This window comes from Thamnophis elegans, chromosome Z (assembly GCF_009769535.1).
Source record: "Thamnophis elegans isolate rThaEle1 chromosome Z, rThaEle1.pri, whole genome shotgun sequence".
NCBI lineage: Eukaryota > Metazoa > Chordata > Lepidosauria > Squamata > Colubridae > Thamnophis > Thamnophis elegans.
This window is the reverse complement of record NC_045558.1, coordinates 32,103,659-32,129,087: the sequence shown is the minus strand read 5'-3', so window position 1 is coordinate 32,129,087 and position 25,429 is coordinate 32,103,659. Positions and strand designations below refer to the sequence as shown.

Sequence of the window (25,429 nt, the reverse complement as noted above, 5' to 3'; positions counted from 1 at the left end):
CTTGTGGAATACTGTGAAGTTATTACCATGGCAACTCCACTCTGCTGTACAGTAAAGCCGGCAGAATGACACAACAGGCTGTATCTTAACAGAACACACATCCCGAGGGGTGTTAGGGGTGTCTTATCCCTACAGTATTTGTTTCCAGAGAATAAGTCATCTGTGTACCAAGTTTGGTTTAAATTGCTGAAGACATACCCGAGTTATGCTGGAACACACACAGAACACATACCAAGAAACTGTAGGAAAATAGTTGGTAATAATGAAAGTAATAGTTATCATTGTACTGAAAATGCCTGGTGATGTTCAGTATGAAAACATATTGAATAAAATATAAATTTAACCACATAAAATTTTACAATGCAATATAGACTTATTTTGAAGATTCCCATGAAGAAGAAAATGCCTTTTCCTATTTACACTTCCTGGGCACTTAGAGAAGCAAAAAAAATACCAGTATGGTCATAAGCATGTTTAGAAGGCAAATAAATGAAACAAGGAGAAAAGATATTATTATTCTGAATCGAAGAATCTTGATTCTAAATTTTTTTTTAAACTCTCATCTTTTCTGGTTTCACCTTTATTTTCTGATCTCACATATTATAAGTATATTTTTATCTGCATAAATTAATATAAAGGGGGTTGCATTCCCACCATTTTCAGTTAGAAATTGCAGCCTCCTGCCTCCTGTACTAAAGTAAACTTACTTAGTACAAGAATACTAAAATAGGCTTTTATAGATTGGTATTCTTGACTCCACTATTAAACAAACTCATGCAGAATAAATTTCAGCTGTGCCTATTTGAGTTGTTCTTATACTAATACCCAGTCAACCGAACTGCATTATTTCTATCAGCTTAAGAAGAAAAGCACATACAATGCTTCAAAATTGGTGTTTCTGAGCTTTTGAATAATTACATTTTATTCTGCCAGGATTTCTTTCCTAACTTTCTGCCTGTTATCTAGCAGTGATTTTATTCATATTATTGATTGTTTCTTGTTTTATCACTTATTAATGCTTATCTACAATATTTTATTGTAAAATAAAAACAAAAATAGAAAAGCATTTATAACCAAGATAAAAATGACTTCTTTTGGATTATGTTTTGATTCATTATTGATCTAACAGTAAATAAAATATTCAGAATTGCATTAAAAAACTAAATATATGAAATAAAAGTAATCCTCTACTTCATGTTATTGTTTACTATGTTATGATTTTTGTGATATATTTTATTTTAATAATTAATTCTATTTTTTATTTCTAAGAACAACTAAATAAACTTATTTTTTCAATGAATGTAGATATATTAACGAAAACAATTGTATAAAATTAGAGTCAGAAAGTACGAACTGAAGCAGTAGAAGAAGCAAGATGGGAAAAAGCAAGTTATAAACATTTCCCAGATGTTGGTCTACACATTTCAACATATAGATTACCTATAGTTGAATAGAATTCCTGAATTCTAATAAATTAGATTCCAGAATTCCTATGGAAACTCTGATCATTATAAACCTGATTTTTTTCTTAGATCAATCAAGGTTTAGGTGGTCTATGCGGTTAGGAGGACTTAAACCTCCATTTAGATGTAATTTATTTTATTTATTCCAATATTTTACATGCAACTAATGTACAAAATTTTAAACATGACCATAGAGCCACTCGAATTGTTCATTCGCACAAAAAATACTATTTCTTTTAAATGTGCTAACCATTTGCATATTAATAGATAAGACGCCAAATAAATTTTAATTTGATACATATATTAATAAGTAATAATGTTTTGGAATGAAAAATGGGTGCATTAAAACAGTGAGTATAACTGTATATGTATATTGTAGAAGTCATAATTTACTACCCAAATTATTTTTGATATGCACTCTCATGGAGATGTACTTGCTGACAGTTTTACTCAGCTTAATAGGTTCAGGTTTTTAATGCATATTAGCTTTTTTTTTAATAAGACAATTATGTTTGTTCAAATAAGATGTAATAAACATGACTACATTTATTTAATCATATGCAACAGCTACCACCAATTACTATAGTTTTTGCAAAGTGGACATGGTAAATAAGAAAGACTGTGAACATTAAGAGTTGAGATACAGGTTAGGGATCATTTCCTTTGCAGTTTTTTAGATACACAAATATGCGACTAAATAATAACATAGTTGGTTTCCACCAAGTAACCAAAACATGACATCATGATAATCTGTAACACATCTTGCCTCTCTTCCAAGTTCTGAGGTAAGATGAAATATTTGAAAGTTTCTGTTTCTGTTTTCCAGCTGACTCAAGGAACTCAGTCTTTGAATATAGTTTTCTTATTAAATTAGACTGCCCAGATCATGTATTTTAAGATTAGCCCATCTACCCTTCCACCCCAAAAAAGGAATATCTAGATCCATCTTCCTTCTAAGTCTCCTCCCACAATCTTCCCTTTATAAATATGGCAATTCATATGTGATTTTCATTATAAACGTACTAGGGAAAGCATTTAAGATAGTGTAGAGTGTTTTAAGGAGTGACACAATATTTCCTAGTACTGTACATTTTTAGCTACTTTATGGTCTCATTCAGATTGGTTGAAGTTTGAAACCCCACGTAATTTTCCATCAGAAACAGAACAAAAAGGCTGACTCTCATCAAAGATCTCAAATGATTCCACTGAGCCATTTAAAGTTTTGATCTCAGCAAACTGTTCTTATTCAAACAAAACCTTGAATATATTAATATATCATCTATTGGCAAAGACAAATAATTATGTAATGAAAATGTCAGAGATGTTCTGTAAGTCTTCAAGGATTAAATTCTCTCCAAATGAATAATCTCCCTGCAAATTATTCTAAGCAGAGAGGGCAGTTTGAAGTTTCAGATCTGAATAATAGATATTCAAAGGATATCAAGCATCTAATTATCAACTGAAACAATATTTGTAATGACCTTATAGAACAAATTATTAAAGACAATGATGACATTTGAAAGTTGTAGTTAAATACATTTCTGTATTTCTGAAATATAATGCTATCATAATAAACTAGAGATAAAAAAGTAGGGAGAAACTATAAAGTACTTATCTCTAGGCTAAATATTTTGATCATAAGAAATATGAATCTGATACCTCATTAATCAAAACAGCATTAACTTGTATTATTTTCAGTTCAAAATAAGTTTATTATTTCAGATTGAGGACAAACTAAAGAGTTTCTGCTTGTTGCAGAAAGTGAGGAGATAGTGAAATTATAATAGATTGGAATTTTGAGATTAAAAACTGTAATTTAGCTAGTAAAAGGAGATGTTGTGCCTTGTATCATGTTAGATCTCAGATAATCACCACATACTTCCTTATCTTGCAACAAAATTAACTAACACAAAATTAAATCAGTAAAGGACCTTTTAGATATTATGAGTATGGATAGTCCTCGATTTATGACCACAATTGAGACCAGAATTTCCATTGCTAAGCAAAGTGAGTCATGCCCAATTTTACAAATTTTCAATGGATGTTAAATGAATCACTGCAGTTAAGTAAATCACGGGTTATTAAATGAATCTGGCTTTCCCCATTGACTTTAGTTTTTTGAATCTACCTGGGAATATAGTAAATATTGATCACATGATGCTGGGATGCTGCAACCATTGTAAATGCATGTCAGTCACCAAGCACCAATTTTTGATCAAATGACTGAGGAAGACAGTTGTAAATGCAAGGACCATTTCTAAGTCACTTTTTCCAGTACCATCGTGACTTTCAACAGTCACTAAATGAATGGGTGTAAGTTAAGGTCTAACTTTATTGCCACAAATATTCTTGGCTCAAGATGATCTTGAAAAAAAACAGGTAGGGATACACTTCTTTGAATTTCCAGATATACCTCTTGATTTTTTGCCTCAATTGTTACACTAGGACCGTGATGGCGAACCTATAGCATGTGTGCTACAGGTGGCACGCGGAGACATATCTGCTAGCACGTGAGCCATCAGCTCTAACATGCAAGCACAGGTTGGCCAGCTTATTTTCAGCTTTCCGTAGGGCCAGGAGATTCCATTTTTGTCCTCCTCAGGCTTCAGGAAAACCTTCGGAGCCTAGAGTGGGTGAAAAATAGGCCTACCTGAAGTTTGGAAACAATCCGTTTCCAGCTTCTGGAAGGCCTCTGGGGGACGTTTTCACCCTCCCCAGGCTTCAAGAAAGCATCCAGATCTTGGGAATGGCAAAAAATGGGCCCAATAAACCTACTAGAAGTTGGGCTGGTTTTTCACCCTCCCCAGGCTCTAGAGGCTTTCCTGGAGCCCGGGGAGGGTGAAATGCCCTCCCTCCCCAAGTTCTGCATGGAGGTGAACAGTGCGGTGTGCATTGTGGGAGCATGGGGGACATGTGTGCCATGCGCATGTGGGGGTTTACATTATGGATGCTGGCATGTGTGCACGCTATTGCACATACTCACATTTTTGGCACCCACTAACAAAAAGATTAGCCATCACTGCACTAGGATATTGATGGTGATCTTAGAGACACCTGTGCCTGGACTTGAAAATCAGATAGTAATTGGTGGAAATGCAGTGATCTCAATTCTATCCTGCCATTGGCAAAGCTAATATTTGCAAGTCTTTTCTGTGCTATAATATCTTTCCAAGCAAAGTGAAGCAGAGCACAAGCTGCTTTGAAATAGAAAACATAAGGGAATTTACGTGGGTGGGAAAGCATATGTTGCCAGCTGGAGGAGGAAGTGGTATACCACATTTACTTCATAAGTGTGAGGTTTTTATAAATAAATTCTCTTGGGGATTGTTTAAAATAGACAAAAAAATGACACACAGTTTCCAACCAGCCTATGTTGTTTTAGAAAACTGAATGCATTCTGAAAATATTAGCATACTTCCTTTTTTTCTTTCTATATCTTCTATTTTTAACTCTTCTGAATTGTGGGCAGATGGGACGTACAGTAATCCTCAGCACATCTTTTATCAAATAAGCATCTTAAACTGTCTCACCTGGCAGTGAAAAACATACTCAGGAGTTGTTTTTTTGAATTTCATGTTCCAGACCAAGGCCACCCCATCAGGTTCATGTGGAGCATCTTCATTGTTGTTATATGAAGCAACCATCAACTCAGGATACTGTAAAGAAAATAACAGGCAGTTAAATTTAGATAAACAGTAGTGGACAAAATGATGTATGCTGAGTAAAAATCACATAAACAGATAGGTCCATCCAGAAGGTCTGGCGAAAGAAAGACAGAATGGTCTATAAAGTAGAAAATGTTCCTTCATCACTAGATCTGAAATTAGGAGAATAGAGATGAAAAGACAGCCTCTGCTATATTGCCTTCATCAGCCAATTCACTCACCTGATTGAAATCCTTACATTCACATCTGCTTGACATATGTGGCACTGTTGATGATTGGTGAGTGGTTAAACGTAAGTGCCTGTGTATACTAGAGCTTTGCAAAGTATTCAGAAGGAAACAAATGCCCTTTCCTCAAAGCACAAAGTAGACTAATCTTTTTATAGGGTTGACTAGCTACTTCATGGGCTTTCCCAATGAATGACTTTGGCCAGCTGCTCTGCTTTAGTGGAGCTTACAACAAATGTGAAGTCTGTGCAAATGGAAGCATGTGGCCTGACTGCCTTCAAAGAAATATTTTTTAATGCAGCCAAGCCATATAGCTACTTTAATGCTCCAGGGAAGGTGTATTTTGTGAAGTGCACACAACCATTAAATGTCTGTGTATGTTTATTCCACATAGTGCAAAACTAAAAAAATAAAGAAAAAGTGTGGTTTATATTTGAAATTACTGAAACACACCAAAATATAAGGATCTGGAATCCATCAAGTTTAGTTTCTATGTCACACAGCATCCAGATTTGCATGAAAGAACCAATATCCATTCTCACTTCCTAGTAGCTGATACTAACAGTATGCTGCCTGTGATGCCGGAAACAGTACTGAGCCATCAAGAATCACAACCATGGAATGATGGCTTGATCTTCTATCTAGCTCTTTTTTAAAAAAAAAACTATTTAAATTAACAGTTAACAACACATCTACATTTTCCCCTTAAATTAAAAGCTGTGCTGTTCTTGACAAAATATTAATAGAGACTATTGGAATTATACTACCTATTGTAAATTATACTAACCACTGTAAGGCTTCCTAAGTCTTTGAATATAAGATGTACAGCAAATAAATTTCATAAATAAACAAACAAACAAACAAACAAACAAACTATAATTTATAATTTTATAAAGGAATTGCCAGCTTTTATCCAACAGACTTTTTATGGCTTTTACAGAAACACAATAAAACAAACTTAGTATGTGAAGATCCAGTCACTGATCCATTTCTTTTTACTTGTTCAATGTTTGCTTGTTTCCTGCCCTATTAGTCATAGAAATTATATTGTTTTATCTATATCTGTAGTTATTAAATATATTTTTCATTATTTCCTGTTTCCACAATATGAATTATTTCAACTACTATTACACATTTTACTTGGTTACAATGTACAGAACATTTTAGTCAGTGATGGGCTGCTGCTAGTTCGGACTGGTTCAAATGAACCGGTAGTTGCAACCTGCGGGTGACCCCGCCCACCCTCCCTGGTACAATGCCATCCTATTCAGCTGTGTTTTTGAAGCCGCATGCATGTGTGCAAGACGCACATGTGAGCAAAGCGCCTGCGCGGAAGGCTGCACGCAGGCATGTGAGAGCATGCTCACATTTTTGGTGCTGGATGAACTGGTTGTTAATTTATGTGCCACACACCACTGATTTTAGTAGTATATATTATAAGCACATTATGCCATGATGATAGAATGTTGATATCTTCTGCTTGCAGTACAAGTCTACATCTATAATTATATCTGTATTGGTCTATGAATAAATATGATTTAGCTCAGATGTAGGAGACCCTTCAACAATGCTTCATTTGATAACTCTCAACAGCAGAATAAAATGGCCACTTCAAGCATGAAATTTTGGGCACATGAAATGTTTTTTTTTTTCCATTGTGCAATTGATTGGTCTTATATTTTTTCAAAGTCATTTCAATATCTTATATGTTAAGTATTATAATTAATCAACTGGCTTTAAATTCACACCTTGAATTGGGGAAGAAAGCACTGTTTATTGCTCAAAGCAAAACATTGCAATAAATCAGATGGGCCTGGCAACCTAAAAGTAACAATGTATCAATAAACACAGGGAATATCAGGGAAATTAAGTAAAAGTCAAGACAGGTTTTTCTCTGAGGAGACCGTTTGTGGCAATGGAAAAGAAAAACTGGCTTTACACATGAAGATATTTTTCACATTTCTACATTTATTTCTGATGATCAATAACATGAATGCTTATCTGCATTATATAATTCTGGTTAACAGAAAATTACATTGTGTGGCTTTCATTGAGCCATTCAAGCATTGTAAACAATACACTGTATGAGGCCACATAATTATTCCCAAATGGACACTTTTCAATTATGATAGTCAGCATAACTATAATATTCTGGAAATTGTAACACCGTTCTCAAACTACCAGAAAAGGAAAGACTGGAACACATCAAAGTTTATTCTGAGTATGTCTGCCTATTTAACTATATGTTTGAAGCATGAAACCTAGGGATCAGAAATGGCGGCAGTGAGCGTAGCTGAGGTGAACATCTAAGAGATAAGAGCTGGAAGAAAAGAAGGTGAAACAAGGCCACCCAGAACAAAGAAAGAAGAGACAAAATACTCTGTATACTTGCCTGCCTGAGGGAATGAACAATTATATTTTGGCAGTTGCCTTCCAAGTTGGGCTTATCTTGCTGTTGCGGGAATACTATAAATGCTGCTTGTTAAAAAACTATCAGATAAGAATTCCATGTAATTTCCACCCCCTTGAATAGTCCAAGATAAGTTTTTCCTCAGGCTTATTTCCTATTTCTGTGAAATCCACATAGGCCTATCGGCCACCCACGTACTTAGTCATATCTGTTGCAAAATGGATTTAATTAAAACACATGGATGCAAAAACCACTCTGGCAATAAAGATGAAGTTACATACTATAAATAAAAAACTGAACTTCAATATCTGCATTATTTCTCTCAAGCTAGATGCAGGTTTGCATTTCTTAGGCCGAAAACAACTGATTCAAAATATACCAAGGCTGTTTGTTATCTTGAGAATCAACATTATTTGTTACTTTATGTTAGCATCACAATAATCCATAAAGGCCTGCTATTTGAACAATAACTTATAAGTAAGCAATTTATAATGCAATTGATATTTTTGAGGAATGTCACCAAGACCCTTGAATCAACAGTCAGTTGTGTTTGTTTTAGAAGTTCGGAATGAGGGACGCGACCACAGGGTGAACAGCTAACAGGATTTATTCCAAGCTAAGTATAACAGCGATTAAGTTCATAACCAGCCCGCCAAAACCTTATATACTCGGGCTTCAACCAATCAGAAACAAACATTCAGCCGGCAACAGCCTCCCTCGCGTCCCAACCAATCCGGACGGAGGAGGCTGTTGCTGGCCAGCACAAAGGTGCTGAAATACAAGAACAGCGAGGCCATTTACATGGCTTATACATATTAATGAGGCTATGAATATTTAATACCCCTTCCCCCCAGTTCCGCACATGCTCCGCGGGTGGAGCATGCGTAGTCCTGTAAGTAGGCGGGGCGGTGCCGGACCCGCCCTGATCTACGCAGTTCTCCACTAGTCGTCGGCGGAGGAGGACCTCCTTGTGGTAGCTCCTCCCGGAAGGGGGTGTAGCTCCAAGGCACGCCTTCTTGGGACGGCCCAGAAGGAGGGCTCAACTGTACTGGTGAGTAGGGGCGAGGTGGCGTGTCAACTGTGCTGGTGTCGTGTTTGGAAGGCGTGTCGGGAGGGAGGACCCTTGGCCTAGGTGGGGACTGTTCTGCGGCGGCTTGAGATGATTGTGGACGTTCCCGGCAGGGGGCGCTCGGGCAGGTTGGGCCTGGTGTGGCGAAGGCCCACGGCGTGTTTCCTCCGGATTGAGTTCTCGGTTGTGGACAGGAGAGGCCTGGAGTGGCGAAGGCCTCAAGCTGGGTGCCCGGGCAGGCGGTGCCGGCATCGGTTGGGTCCGGGCCGCCGGCTGGCGGTGGGAGGCGTCTCCTCAACTGATCCAGGTGACGCCTCCATTGGGATCCGTCAGCCAGTCCGATTCTAAAAGAACACGGGCCTGTCAGGGCAGTCACAGTGGCTGGCACCCATCTAGAAGGCCCCGAAAATGCCCGGGCCCACACCGCGTCCCCTACTTTAAATGAACGGGAAGGGATAACCCCCAGGTTGCTCGGCTGATCCCCTGAATACAACGGATGTAGCCGGTCCAGGGGAGTCCGTAGGCGCCTGCCCATCAAGAGCTCCGAGGGGCTTCGGTTGGTCGTTGGGCAGGGAGTGGAATGTTGGCTTAGCAGGTAAGCCGCCACTTTCTCCTGCCAGTCGCCCCGGTCCATGCGGCCCAGTGCCTCTTTTGCTGAGCGGACCGCCCGCTCCGCCCGGCCATTGCTGGCCGGGTGGTACGGGGCTATGGGCGCATGTCGAATCCCTTGCATGGCCAGAAACTCCTGGAACGTGGTGGACATAAATTGGGGCCTGTTATCAGAAACAATCAGGTCCGGCAACCCATGGGTCGCGAACAGCCTTCTCAAGGCCCGGACCGTACTCTCAGCTGTGGTGGAGCCCATCAGGACCAGCTCCACCCAGCGGGAGTAAGCGTCCACCACTACCAAGAAATTCTGGCCGTGAAAGGGACCGGCAAAATCTAGGTGGAGGCGTGACCATGGGCCTCTCGGAGCCTCCCACTCACGAGCTGGCCCAGCTGGGGGATTAGGCCTAGACTGTTGACAGGGGTTGCAGCGGCCAACATAGGCCGCTATCTCTGAGTCCAGTAAGGGCCACCAAACATAGCTACGGGCTAATGCCTTCATTCGTGCTATGCCCGGATGATCCTTATGGAGCAGGGACAGGACTTGTGGCCGCAGCGCGGTGGGGATCACCACTCGATCCCCCCAAATGAGGCACCCCCCGTGGAGGGAGAGCTCCGCCTGCCGGATTTTAAAGGGCTTGAAGCCCTCTGCCACTTTGTCCAATGGCCATCCCCTCGAGACCCAGGAAGCGACCTGGGAGAGGATCGGATCGGCCTTGGTACAGGCCGCGACATCCGCGGCCGAAATTGGGAGACCGGAAGACGCGATGGACAGGACTGAGAGACAGGGCACTAGGGCGGTGTCGGTCTCCGGTAACGGGCAGCGGCTTAAGGCATCGGCATGCCCCAGCTGCTTGCCCGGACGGTACTGCAGCGTATAAGAATACGCTGCAAGGAACTCCGTCCATCTAGTCATTCTGGGGGAGAGGATGGGGGGGGTCGGCTTGTCACCTGCCAAAAGCCCAAGGAGTGGCTTGTGGTCAGTGACAAGGGTGAAAGGCCGACCGTAGAGGTAGTCATGGAACCTCTTAATCCCGGACACTGCAGCCAGAGCCTCCTTGTCTATCTGGCTGTAATTACGCTCCGCCGAGGAGAGTGTCCGGGAGTAATAGGCCACAGGGGCCTCTAAGCCATTTGGGAGGACATGGCTTAGGACGGCCCCGACTCCATAGGGGGAGGCGTCACAAGCTAACGTCAGAGGCATCCTGTCATTGTACTGGACTAGGACTGCCGCTGACGTCAGAGCTTCTTTGACAGCCGCGAACGCATGCGCTTCGCGGCTCCCCCAGCGCCAGGCCGCAGATCGGTCGAGCAACCGATGCAGCGGCTCGGCTAGTGACGCCTTGTGCGGTATAAAAGGGGCGTAAAAGTTCAGAAGCCCTAGGAACGCCTGTAGCTCCGCCTTGGAGGTGGGAGCAGGGGCGTTCCTAATGGCAGATACCTTAGACGGTGTAGGGTGGATGCCTTGGGCGTCAATCATGAAGCCCAAGAATTCCACTCTAGGAACAGCAAATGAACATTTGCTGCGTTTCAGTTTTAAACCCGCGCCCCTGAAACGACTGAGGACCTTCCGCAGTACTTCGATGAGTTCTGAGCGGCTGGAAGCAGCGATCAGGACGTCATCGAAATACGGAACCACGCCCGGCAGCCCATGGAGCAGCCGCTCCATCAGGCTTTGGAAGATCCCCGGGGCCACGGAAACGCCGAATTGCAGGCGGCGACAACGGAAAGCCCCACGATGGGTGACGATGGTTTGGGCAGCCGCCGCATCGTCATCCACCGGGAGCTGTTGATAGGCCTGCGCCATATCCAGTTTGGCGAATGTGCAACCCTGCCCCAGGGAATGGAGCAGGTGTTGCACTACAGGGACTGGATAGGGGTTTGCCTGAAGGGCCAAGTTGATCGTCGACTTGTAGTCGGCGCAGATCCTCACCGACCCGTCTGGTTTAATTGGGAGGACGATGGGGGTCTCCCAAGGGGAATGATCAACGGGCTCGATGACTCCCTGCGCCAACAACTTATCCAGTTCGGCGTCAACCTTGGCCCTTAAGGCAAAAGGCACCCTACGGGCTTTCAGCCTAATGGGAGCAACCTGAGGGTCTAAACTTAAAGATATGGGGGTCCCTTTGTAACGGCCTAACTGGCCGTCAAAAACGTCCGAAAATTCCCTTAAGGTGTCCTCGAGAGTGCTAGGAACCACCCGGTGGACCCCCCCAATTGATAATCCCAGGGCAGGAAACCAATCCAGGCCCAGAAGGGCCGGCAAGTCATCCCTGACTATAAGGAAGGGTAGCTTTCCCCGGAATTGGCCATAACATACAGAGATAGGGAAGGATCCCAGCGTAGGAATCACCCTCCCTTGGTAATCCCTTAGGGAAACCTCAGATTGCCTTAGGCGTTTCTGGGGCACTTTAGGGCACAGTTTGGCGAAGAGAGACCAGGGCAGGAGGGACCGAGAAGAGCCAGAGTCCACCTCCATCCGGCACGGCTGACCTTCCAGCTGGACGGAGGTCGAGACCTTCCGGGCCCCTGCAACGGCTTGGCTCGCCGTACTGTCAAAAGTAGATGGTTGACTGGTGGACTGGTAGCAATCTTCCGACCTCTTCGGTGGCCGCTGCTGCTGGCGGCGCGGTTGTGCCTGGGAACGGCCGGGAGATTGAAGGAACGAGGGTGCCGGCAATAATGCCCTGCAGACCTTAGCCAGGTGGCCTTCGCCCTTGCACCGATTACAGATGGCATTCAAAAATGGGCAAGCCTGGCGTTTATGACGGCCTCCGCAACCCCGGCAGGGCACTGCGGATGCCTGTTGGGCTGCAGGTTGCGGTTTCGGCTTCCTTTTAGGCACAGTCCTCATCTGGGCCACCACTTCTTCCTCTGGATCCTCATAAGCCAGGTCGTCCTCGACCATGTGGGCTTGTGGCGATGCGTCAGGCGGTGCTCGCTCTGGTGTGGCAATCTGTAACCGCTCAATGTCGGCCGTGGATTGCTCAGATAGTTCAGCGGCTCGGGCAGTTTCCACGGCCTGGAGGAGTGTAATTCGGTGATTCCGGAACATGCGGCTCCGCAGGTTGACATCGCGGACCCCGCACACAAACTGTTCCACCAAATTTTCCTCAAGGTTGGAGAACTCGCACTGGGCAGCCACCATCCGCAGAGCCTCCAAAAATTGACTGATGGATTCATTCTGTTTTTGGACTCGCCTGCGGAAGGCAAAACGGCGAGCGATGACTGAAGGGGTGGGTGCATAGTGATTCTTCAATCTGGCCATGAGTTCGTCCCACCCAAGTTTGTATGCTGGCCGTGGGGCTGCCAAAGCTCTTGCTGAGGCGAACATAGATGGCTCGCAGCATGAGAGGAAAAAGCTGCATTTTTCCTCTTCGGTTTGAGCCTGATTTTTGGAAGCGATCAGGTAACACTCAAACCTCTCCATAAACCCTTCCCAAGATTCTCCGGCCGAACCAAAGGGGGCAAAAGGAGGTAGAGCAGATGTCATCCTGACGGTTGTGAAGGGAGAGATACTGAGGGCCACAAAAAAAAATTTTCCCTCTTCAGGCAGCGTTCGTTGCCGGTCTGGAAGGCGGCAGCTAACTGTCTGTCTCTCTCTTTCCACCCTAGCGTCGCGGAATCGCTGATCCCATCCTCGTCGCCAGTTTAGAAGTTCGGAATGAGGGACGCGACCACAGGGTGAACAGCTAACAGGATTTATTCCAAGCTAAGTATAACAGCGATTAAGTTCATAACCAGCCCGCCAAAACCTTATATACTCGGGCTTCAACCAATCAGAAACAAACATTCAGCCGGCAACAGCCTCCCTCGCGTCCCAACCAATCCGGACGGAGGAGGCTGTTGCTGGCCAGCACAAAGGTGCTGAAATACAAGAACAGCGAGGCCATTTACATGGCTTATACATATTAATGAGGCTATGAATATTTAATATTTATGAATGGCATAGTCTCAGAAGAAGATGAAGAAAAGAAAAAAAATGGAACAATAACATGACATGATTGTGGAGAACAAAGTGAACAGGTATTTGTCATATAAAAACATCAGATTAAAATTAAAAAGGAAATAAAAATGTCAATTCGAGAGAGTAATTGGAATAATTTCTTCCTTCTGGATTTACAGAAGAGAAATGTTAAAGTTTTGAAGACACTCGAGATAAAACATATTAATCATTTGAATAGATTAAGACCAATATAGTTTTATGTAGAAAAAAGGAACACATTTATCTTGTTTAATCAGGATTAACGTGGAATATGTTGTTATTTTGAATGGTTCTTTCTGGACTAGCTGACATCTGGATTAGAAAATACACTGTCTATTTGATTTGTTTATAGTTAAGAGTAGAGATTTGGAAAAATGGATTTTGTATTTGTTAACTGGTTTACTGGATTGCCCAAATTGCTTATTTGATTTCCCAATATTTAAACATTGAGCTATGGTATGAAGAGTTTTATATCTGTTAAATTAAAAGTGAAGAGATACTGAAACTATTTAGTCACTTTTTTAGGGATCCCCCCCCCCCCTTTCTCCTTTCTGAATGTGGGAAGTCTCCTTTTCTTTTATTTGTTTTCTTGCACTTCTTATTTTTTCTTTCTATTTTTCTTTTTAGTTTGTATTATCTTTTACTATTGTAGTTAAACTTTGAATAAGCTTATTATAAAACTCATAAAGTGCAAATTTTAATTCCCAGTAGAGTATCTAAACCCCATAAAATAATGTTTATTATCTATATCTGATATGTCTCAATAGGACAAAAATTGAAAGATGCTTATCTGTAGTCAATGTAACAAAACACTTCAATGAACAGTGACTCTTCCACAAACTTCTGCTTGCTGTATAATTTCTTTTCCCATTAAGAATATTGAGATATTCTGCATGTAGAACATATATTCAACAATGAAGTTATACATCCCTTTCCAAGGCTAGATGTCTTCTTACAAATGACTGTGCTAATATGGTTATAGCTGTATGAACTTGTGTGACTTGCTGGCATTTTAAATCTTATTTTCTTTGAACATCCAATATCACAAGTTTTTCTCACTAGCAGCTTGACACATATTATTGTAATGCCTGCTCCTCAAAAAGTTAAATCGAAATACTTGGAATTTCTAGCATAGTAGCGTGCTTATTTATTTTATTATCTTTTAGACAGTCTTATCGAAGTGCGTTGAACAGTAACTGCAAAATTTAACATCTAGTTTAAGTTATATATGTGTTCCAACACCCATGGATGATTACAAGAAAGTAAAAGGTAGTTAAATGATCACAAAGTTTATTTGTTTTTTTTATTTAAAACATTTACAGTATATAGTTGTCTATTTTTCAGCCAACTTCCAATCTTAAGATTTAAAATAAACATGTAAAATCATTTTAAAAACTATAAAACACAACTATTGAAAACATAAAATATTAACAAAACAAGTTATAAATCTTACCTGTAGGGACCAATCCATACAAGTGACAACACGATGTTTAGACCAATGCTCATCATAAAACTGTCGGCTGAAGGAAAGGTTGGCTCCAGCTTGGACATCACTACATGGATTTTAACAAGAATTATGTCACTACTTAAAATTAGGGCTGACATTTTAAAATAATAAACTGTTTTGCAAATTATTAGTTCTCATTGTTCTCTTTTCTACTACATTCCCTTAGCTATTTCATTTTTTTCTGTTTCTTAACGTGATGACATCTGTCTGTCCTGTCCATAATTTAAACCAAAGGAAAGAAATAGGCTAAGAATAAATATGTTATATCTAAACAATCTAAACAAGTGGAAAATAATGGGTCTATATTTGCCTATATTCCTTAACTTACTCAGGCAGTAGAAAATTACAAACAATATTGAACAACAGCTGAAAATCTATATAGTTTACTTTCTTAATTTAACTTTAACTTCAAACATCTCATACAGTCTTCATTGGCCAACATAAAAAATAGTTTCCAAAATATAGCACAGGTTCAAACTGGCTTAGTTGTGATGCTGGGTTTCACATTATATTAGTTAACACATGAACTTTATATAGAAAACTGCCTCAGAGAATGTCACATATTTGTGCATGCTGTGAGTGTTGTTTATTAATTATTCAATAATATATTATGATTTGGAACAAATTAACAAGAAAACCAGCTTACACAATCTTTCCCAAAGTGCAATTGGATTCTGGCTACAACTCTAAAAATCTTTCAGTCAGCATTATAATTGAAACCGGTATTCCCAAACATCTGAAGGACATTGAGCCCTATTTCCTTCTTAGGGAATATTTTGAACAAATGCTGAGTCTTTCCATGTAGATTTAAAAGTTCTACATATTATGTAAACTAAGATGTGAAGGATCTGAGAAAAAATGAGAAATATACACAAGTATAGTATAGATGGTACCTGGCTCAACAGTAGTAATTGTGAGAAAGTTCTTGCAGTCCTAGTGGACAATCACTTAAATATGAGCCAGTAGTGTGCTGAAGCTGCCAAAAAAGCCAATGCGATCTTGGTTTGTATTAATAGAGGAATAGAATCACATGTATTAACATGTAATAACACATGTAATAACATGTTTAATACATGTAGAATCACATGTTTTAACACATGACGTGTTAATACAACTTTATAATGCCTTGGTAAGGCATTTGGAATTCACATGCATCCATATTTACGATGTAAATATGATATTAAGACACTAGAAAGGGTACAGAGAAGAGCAACAAAGATTATTAGGGGACTGAAGGCAAAAACATATGAAGAACAGTTGCAATAATCGGGTATGTCTAGTTCAATGAAAAGAAGAATTAGATATGACATGATAGCAGTGTCTCAATATCTATGGACTGCCACACAGAAAAGGGGGTTAACCTAGTCTGAAGGCAGGACAAGAAGCAATGGATATAAATTAATCAAGGAAAGAAGCAACCTAGAACTAAGGAAAAATTTCCTGACAGTTAGAACAATTAATCAATGGAGCAACTTGCCTCCAGAGGTTCTGGGTGCTCCAACACTGGAGAATTTTAAGAAGAGATTGGACAACCATTTGCCTAAAATGGTTTAGGGTTTCCTACTTGAGCAGGAATAGAAGACCTCCAAGGTCCCTTACAACTCTGTTATTTTGCTGTCTTATAATACTGGTTTGAATTACAGTAATGTAATTATGGTGGCACAGTGATTCGAATGCAAAACTTTAGCCTACTTCTGCTGACTGCCGGCTACCTGCAATTTGGTAGTTCAAATTTCACCAGGCTCAAGGTTCATTCAGCCTTCCATCCTTCTGAGGTGGGTAAAATGAGGACCCAGACTGTTGGGGGCAATATGCTGACTCTGTAAACCACTTGGAGAGAGCTGTAAAGTACTGTGAAGCAGTATATACTGTATTTTTTGGATGCACCTTTTCCCTCAAAAAGAGGCTGAAAATCTGGGTGCGACTTATACACTGAATATAGCAATTTTTGCCTCCTGAAACTCCATCCCAAATGGGCCATTTTTTGTTCATTTTTGTCCCCACCCCCACCTCCAGAAACACTCTAGAAGTCTCCTAAGGTTCATGCCCTTTAAAAAAAAAAACGGGCCCGTTTTCATGAAAAATGGGCCATTTTGGGGAGGTTTGCAGAGTGCAAAAACCTTTTTAAAAATTTGCCTCTTCAAAACTTGGTGCGTCTTATACTCCAAAAATACGGTAAGTATAAGTGCTATTGCTAATGACTGGAAAATTTTGGCACTTGTAGTCTAGAACCTACTTCCATTTTGGGGAAATTTGTATCAGCTGGTTTGCTTGTTAATTGTTCTGAATTATAATATTTTGCTGAACAATTAATAAAAACACTCACAGCCTGCATAAATATATGTAACATTATTTTTAGCAGTTTTCCCTGTGTACAGACAAACACACTTTATAGATTATAGCCTGTAGAATCATTCAGAGCAAAAGTGATATTAACCCTAAAGTTGTGTGTCTTTTAGTTTAGTCTAGAAGATGTAATTGATCTAAATCAGTATTTTTCAAATGGGCCAACTTTAATATTTGTGGACCTTAATTCCCAGAATTCCCCACCATCTTAAAGTTGTTAAGTTTGAAAAGCACTAATCTAGATAAAAGCTATATTCATTTCTTCTCTGTTTCAATATATTACAATAAGATTATGCAGGATAAAGATAATTGTGAACCACTAGAATTAATGAAGAAGATCCAGTAAATGTATTTTATTACATTATTGAACTCAGAAAGTTTATCACTACAGATCATTGAACGCTGAGGTGTTACTCTTTGTAAGTCATTTTATTTACTGACTGTTTTTTTTTAAAAGTGGGGTGGTAAGGAGGGAGCACTGACCCATCTTTTTCCTCAACATCCCGGCCACTGTAGTCAAAGAAAATGTCCGAATCTTCAGCTAGAGCTCGCTCAATCACGCGTATTGTCCGGTCAAAAAATATGAGGAATTCTTCTGAATGTAGAATCTGTTGCTTTTCTTCCTCTGTCAATTCTCTAGGAGGAGCTTCCAAAAGAATATTGGCAGCATTAAACATACAAGCATTTAAATATTTCCAGATGAATCTAACCCTTCAGAAAAGAAATGAGATCTTTCTATGAAACCTATAGTGAAATTGGTAAGATGGATGGTTTGCTGTCTTTTGAAGGAAAAAAAATGAATTCATTAATATAGCACTACATAATCCTAGAATGTGGCTTCTATACCAAAGAAATCCTATATCTTGCATATTTATTGTTATTAAGAAGAAAATAGTTAAGCTCACACAAAAAAAATAAACTTCACATTTTGATTGATGCTTACTACCCTGGCAAGATTGGAAAGACAGTGAAACAGGTTTAACAAAAAATAGCCTTAATTGCTTTTTCAATACAGAAGCCATCTTCAATTTCAATTTCTAAATCAAACAAATTTTAAAATGTTCTTAAAATATGAAATTGAGTTACACTCCTGATAGCTAAATGAATATATCATGTAATTTTATTGGCAATAAATTAGTTTGTTGTTGCTTTCTTCTACGATTTTTATTTTATTTTTCTGTCTGGAATTTAGACATGACTTCTTATCCCAGTATTAATAAAATATAATTCCATTTTTTTTCAAATTAAATGATGGTCAGATGTGAACTGACACTTAGCAAGATTAAAATATTCTTAACTGATTAAAATTCATGCTTTGCTCCATTTATCCTAAAGAGAAGTTACATAAAGAAAAGATCTGGAAACAGTTTTATAACGTTTTTGACTACTGGAAACACATCATGCCCAATTTTTGAAAGTCTTAAAAGAAATTCAATTTAAAATACAGGGACCAGACTGATGTATTATAAAAATTATAAAGGTACAAGTTAGTGAATATATTTAATACAGAAATATATTCCAAAATATCATTACCAAGGCATGATGATAAATTATGGACTGTAAAACTGAATGAAGATGGAATATTTTTTAGTCAGTGATCCCACCGTAATACCAAAGAAGAAACCAAACATTTTCTTATTATGTCCATAAACATTTTCATCCTTCTTTTCAATAATACAATAGCAGAGTTGGAAGGGACCTTGGAGGTCTTCTAGTCCAACCCCCTGCCTAGGCAGGAAATCCTATACCATTTCAGACAAACGGCTATCCAACATCTTCTTAAAGACTTCCAGTTGGGGCATTCACAACTTCTGGAGGCAAGCTGTTCCACTGATTAATTGTTCTAACTGTCAGGAAACTTCTCCTCAGTTCTAAGTTGCTTCTCTCCTTAATTAGTTTCCACCCATTGCTTCTTGTTCTGCCCTCAGGTGCTTTGTAGAATAGTTTGACTTCTTTGTGGCAACCCCTGAGATATTGGAACACTGCTATCATGTCTCCCCTAGTCCTTCTTTTCATTAAACTAGACATACACAGTTCCTGCAACCATTCCTCATATGTTTTAGCCTCCAGTCCCCTAATCATCTTTGTTGCTCTTCTCTGCACTCTTTCTAGAGTCTCCACATCTTTTCTACATTGTGGCGACCCAAAGTGGATGCAGTATTCCAAGTGTGGCCTTATTAAGGCATAAAGTGGTATTAACACTTCACGTATTCTTTACTTAATACCTAAATTAAATCTAAAGGCCTCTTAATACATTATGATAATTTAGGTCATCTTAAAACAAATAATGTGCTGCTATCTCTTCTGAGTTATTTCTATTACATTTGAAATAAGACAGTGAATTCTATCCCATATACCTCACAGAACACACCCAAAAATCCCAGATAATTTTAGGTGTGCAAACAGGTAATAGGTCATACATTGCATTATAACATCAGTGAACCTATATTCACCATACCAATTAGAACCAATCAGAAAGGCTTTAGATAAATAAAACAGAAGGAAAAGCCTTTATCTAAAAGTAGTATTATTGTTAAGGTTCATATTTCATCCTAAAGACCTAAACCATAATGCAGTTTCTTAGATTTTGACATAGCACAATCAGTTCTACCACAAAACCGCGGAGAACAAAATCGCGGTCGACGAAAGCGCGTATGTGACGTCATCACAGCGCGACGGAAAAGATCGAAAAAGATCGAAAAATGTAAAAATAAAGCTAAAACCTTCCCCTAACTCCCCCAAACCTAACCCTAAACCTAAACCTAACCCTTAACCTAACCCTAAACCTAACCCTAAACCTAACCCTTAACGTAACGAAAAACCTAACGCTAACCCTTAACCTAACACTAAACGTAACGCTAACGCTCTAACCCTAACCCTAACCCTTAACCTAACCCTAACCCTAACCCTTAACCTAACCCTTACCTTTATGTGAATCGGCTTGCTGTAATTTAATTTTTATTTCAATTTTTCGATCTTTTTCATCGTGTTGTGAAGACGTCACATACGCGATTTCGTCGACCACGCTTTTGTGGAACGCGCTTTTGACGGGTCACGAGCACAATCTGCAATTCTAAGACTGATTAGCAACAGCAATAGCCCTTAGACTTATATGCTGCTTCAGTGCTTTTACAGCCCTTTCTAAGCGGTTTAGAGTCAGCCTATTGCCCCAACAATCTGGATCCTCATCTTACCCACCTCGGAAGGATGAAAGGCTGAGTCTACCTTGAGATGGTGAGATTTGAACTGCCAAACTGCAGTTAGAAATCAGCTGAAGTAGCCTGCAGTACTGCACTCTAACTACTGCACCACCTCGGCTCTATAATATAGATACATCTGGTTTAGATTTAAACCAGAGTGTCCCAAGCTTTCTCAAATCATGGCATCCTTAATGTCTTAGTAATTTTTTACACAGTGCCTAAGGTTGCACGTTGTCTGGCAGATGTCAAAGTATCATCGTCTTTCCCTCAAAATTTAAAATATCTCATGGTGTTCATCTGAGTTCACTGTGAGCACAGTTTGGCAGTTGTAGTTGTAAAGCTTAGCATTAAGTGAATCAAGACACTGCACCTTTTTCAACAAACTATATTTGAACACAATCAATGTGTGCGATATGACTACAAAAGTATAAATTCAGCCTTAATAATTGGAACATTAACTTAACCACACTTTGTATTGTTTTTAAACCTGAAAAACCTGAAAGAGAAGCATAGAACATGATGGTTAAAAAACATTTTGGCAAACAAGTTTTATTTTAATGGCACAATCACTGCAAACAACAGGTATCTAGAAATTAAAATTAGCTATTATTATGTATAAACATAAAGGCATAATTGTTTTAGACAATGAACAAAATGTAATCAAGAAGGTAAACCTAAAATGTGTGCATTATCTCAATGACTGAGAATCTCCATACACATTTAATATGCAGCCCTTTTTAAATATATATTATTCTAAGCATGAAATCATATGCTTTTTGAAGACCTGAAGCCAGGAAAACTTTTCTGGAAACCTGAAAAGCTGTACCAATTAGTACCAATCAATATTGGACAAAAAATCTAACTTAAGATGTAGCAACCTTTTATATTTTTTGTTACTATTCAAATTGCAAAAGATAAAATAGCAACATAGCAGATAATATTCCATAGAAAGTCACTTTTTAAAGAAATGTCCAGATATTTGTTTCATGGGTTTACTTCCTTTAAAAAACAACAACCCCAGATTCTAATGTTTTGAAGTAGCAAAGAATTTTAATTTGGATTAAAATTTTACAGCAGAGTTATAGAATCTTTCAAAACCAAGTTTCATAGTGGAAGGACTGATCCAGCTGATCCATCTTTTAGAAATGTGAATGATACTGCTAAATATCTATTAGAAATTCTGCAAAGGTTTTTTTTAAAGGTATTTTGCTTTGCATTGAAAAAGAAACTTGGGCATTTATGCCAACAAAAACATGCATTTAACCTATTAGATACTAATTTTCAGGAAAGCCCTTAATTCAGAATAAATATTGCTGAACCCAGTAACAGCAGGAAATATTAATCAAAATACATGTGTTGCCTCTAACATACTTGTAATCACTGTCTTGAAGCAAAAACAAAACTTACAAAGTCAGAAAAAGAAAGTCTGTATGATGGAATTATGTGATTAAAAATATTGATAAAACTGAAAAGTTTAGTTAGTGACAAATATCTTTGCTTGCTCATAGTTATTTATATCATAATCTTATTCCTACATGTTTGTGTATAAACTTTTAAATCCACAATATTCTCAGTGACATGAAATTAATCTTTTCCATTTCAAATGCTGGATGGCTAAGATTACTCAAGGAAAAATACTCTGTGCATGTAGATGGGCACTCTTATAATATTGCTGATTCTTATGTTCCATGTTCAAGCAATGGCTTTCATAGGAGGAGTCAAGCAATGAGCCCAGATTTAATTATCCTGTGATAAATTTCATGAGAAAAAAACTACATGTTTCACCTGTCACGTGGGACTAGATTTTACGGTGATAAGCTTTTTTGAAATATTGAAATGGTACAGAAGGAATTGAAATGGTACAAAAGGAAGTGAGGTAGCTAACTGAAACTCAACCAACTTTGTGTCAGTTCCAGTGTCAGTTTCAATTTATTATTTTCTTTTCAGTTGCTAAAATATTAACATCCTCACAAAGTACTGCTGTCTCTGATTCAACAACCAGACTTCCTTTTTAAACCTGCGGTCTGAATGTCTCAAAAACTATTACTACCAAAAAGAAAAGAAAAAAGTGGGGGAGGGATTTTATGACTATCATTTGCTTGAGATCTGGCTTAGGAAGACAAGAAGAGGAGCCAGGGGAAACACAAAACACTTCAACTAGACTAAACTATAACAAAAAAGAGATGATGTTAGTTATGGCTATCCTTCAAATACAGCTGAGGTATACATAGAAGTCACTTGCAAGCCCGTGAAAAGCTAAAATAAATACATGTCTTTCAGGAGTCTATTTAACTTGGCTTTTAAAAAGTATTCACTCATAATTCACTACGTCGGCTTCCAGAGATACACGAATTATGGTTGCTTTCATGTGGCAAGGAGAGGAAACTTGACCCAAATCTCAACCACAGTTGAACAACTGAGTATAGTTCTTCTGCTCTCACCAAGATTATTGGCTTCTCTTCTGATAAGAAGAGCTGCATTCAAGTAAGCAGAAACTCTTTAAGTGTAAGCTTAGCTTACCAGAGTTCAGGTGCACCCACACTAGTTATTAGTGCTAAAGGCAAAAGGTAAAATCTAGGAAACTACTTTTGATCTGTTCAGACCATTTATCCACTGAGTTTAGTCTGACCCCTAACCACCCTCCAGAATCAAAAGTTCTCCACACTAGTGGAATCTACCCAATCCTTTTTAACTGTAAACGTCATGGACAATTCTTGGCCCTTCCATCTAGGAATATATTTCCTTATTTAATTTATATAATGCCCTAGCAGGCAATAAAGCTAGCTAAGACAAAACAAAATATGAAAACTTAATAAAAATTAACTTGAATAATGGCATAGATATTAAAAGCATCTCAGGTCGATAAGCCTGTCAAAAGAAATCTGTCTTCACAGGTTTCTAAATGCTTGAGAGAACTATCAAGAAAGTACACTTCATAGCCAGAGCAATGAGAAGATGACTCTAGTCCACGTGTCAGAAAGATGGGCCTCTGATTATGAGGCATCTATTAATTTTAATAAGTCTTGTAATAAGTCTTATTAATTTTAATAAGTCTTGTATTTTTAAAAAAATACAAAACAAAAAACAAAAAAATAGTGTAATATATTTCTAGACTTAGCAGAAGTCAAATCATTCAGCTAACTTGTTTTGATCAATCATCAAAGAAAAAAAGGTAATATACTAGCTAAAGATTTTAGATGTTGTGGTTATAACCTTAAACATATATATTTTATTCAAACTATTTATATGGTTGCTCAGCTCATTAATACAACAGAAAGTGACTTAATAGGGCTTAAACCATTAAAAAAACCCATAGCAAAACATATGACACAATACAGCTTAGCTGAGACCAAAGCTTACTATGGACATCTAGTATTTAATTCCAAACAATCTAGTTACATACCTTCCTTCACATCTTGTGTCTTTTCTTGAGTTTCTATCTCAGCATCGTTTTGAGCTTTCAATTCCACCAATTCATCATCTTCCTCATCCTCTGAAAAACAAAAGGGATCCATATTGAAATTGAATTTGGAGAATCAATATGTGAAGTGTTGCACTATCCAAATAGTAAAAAAATTTGGGCATAATAATATAATGCTTGAACAGTGAAAAATCATGTGGACAGGGAGTTTCAAATTTACATTAAATGATAATTTTAAAAAAATTAGAATATGATAGATATACTGTTTATATTAAACACCATATAAACTGTCAAAATGTATAAAGGTACTTCAAATGTATGTTGGAAATGTAAATGAAATGAAAGAACTTTTTTTCATCTTTGGTGGGACTATAACAAAGCAAAAAAAAAATACTGGGGTAAGATTAATATTTTAATACAGAAGATTCTTAAAGTGAATATAAAAATAAAACCAGAAACTTCTTTCAGGCTTAATGGACAAAGAACTTGGGGGGAAATGGAACTTTGTTATTATATATGTTTATTACAGAAAGTATGCTTTATGAACAAAAATAGAAAGATATTTTAATTCCTACAATGGATGATTGGCTCAAAAAATGATTGGAACTTGCAGAAATGACTAAATTGACTGACCTAATCAAAGAAAAGAACATTGTTTCTACTTGAAAACTACTTCTGGATTTTGTGCTTGAGACAGGGAAAAAAATGAAACTTTGACTCTGGGTTTTGATTATTAGATAGGTTTGCTGTTATAGAAAAGGTTGGATATATTAACATGTAAAACTAAAAAGTTGAGGCTGCAAAGCAGGCAGTATTCAGACGGTTGTGTCCGGTTTGGGTGAACTGGTAGTGGCACCTGTGGGAGACTCCACCCATCTGCCCGATGTAATGCATGAGCACTGGGCATTTGCAGCGCATGCTCACATTTGCGAACCGGTAGAGAAGATAAGTGAAAAAACAAACAAACCTAAAAGGGTATCAGGAATATTACTAACTTTATTCAAGATATAGCTAGTTAGACTACTTCAAGGATTATAACTTTAAAAAAGACCAGACACTCTGGTTTGCTAATATTCCAAAAGACAATGAAATGATCTGGAAATTAGAAATTACGCCCTATAGGGAAACTGAAGAAATTGGATATATTTAGCCTTGAGGAAAGAAAAACAACAGAATAAACATGATAGCACTTTTCAAATTACTTGAAAAAAATGTCATATAGAAGTCAAAGCCTATTATATTTTATTTCAGAGACGGCAATGCAGAATAATGGATTAATTTATGAATAATGAGTCCACTGGAAGGTAGATTCCAATTAAATGCTATGGGGAACAGATCCCAGCAGGACAGGGATCTTCTACAGAATGTGTCCAAAAGAAAATCATCTGCCTGGAATATTTTTTTCAGGATCCTACACTGAGCAAGAAATTGGAAGCAACAGCCTAAATATCCCCTTCCAAACCTAGGAATCTGTTTTTCTGCAATTTTTCCAGGAGTCTCTTCAAATAGGAATGTGGCTGGACGTGATTA

General features: G+C 38.6%; 1 protein-coding gene across 1 annotated transcript in view; it reads right to left on the bottom strand.

Annotated features, from left to right (window-relative positions):
• Nucleotides 1-25,429, bottom strand: part of DYNC1I1 (dynein cytoplasmic 1 intermediate chain 1) — a 184,136-nt gene that overhangs the window by 77,881 nt on the left and 80,826 nt on the right. The window contains 4 exon segments of the mRNA XM_032236979.1: nt 4,994-5,119; nt 14,879-14,978; nt 17,762-17,924; nt 23,882-23,971. Coding sequence (XP_032092870.1) covers nt 4,994-5,119; nt 14,879-14,978; nt 17,762-17,924; nt 23,882-23,971 — 479 coding nt within the window.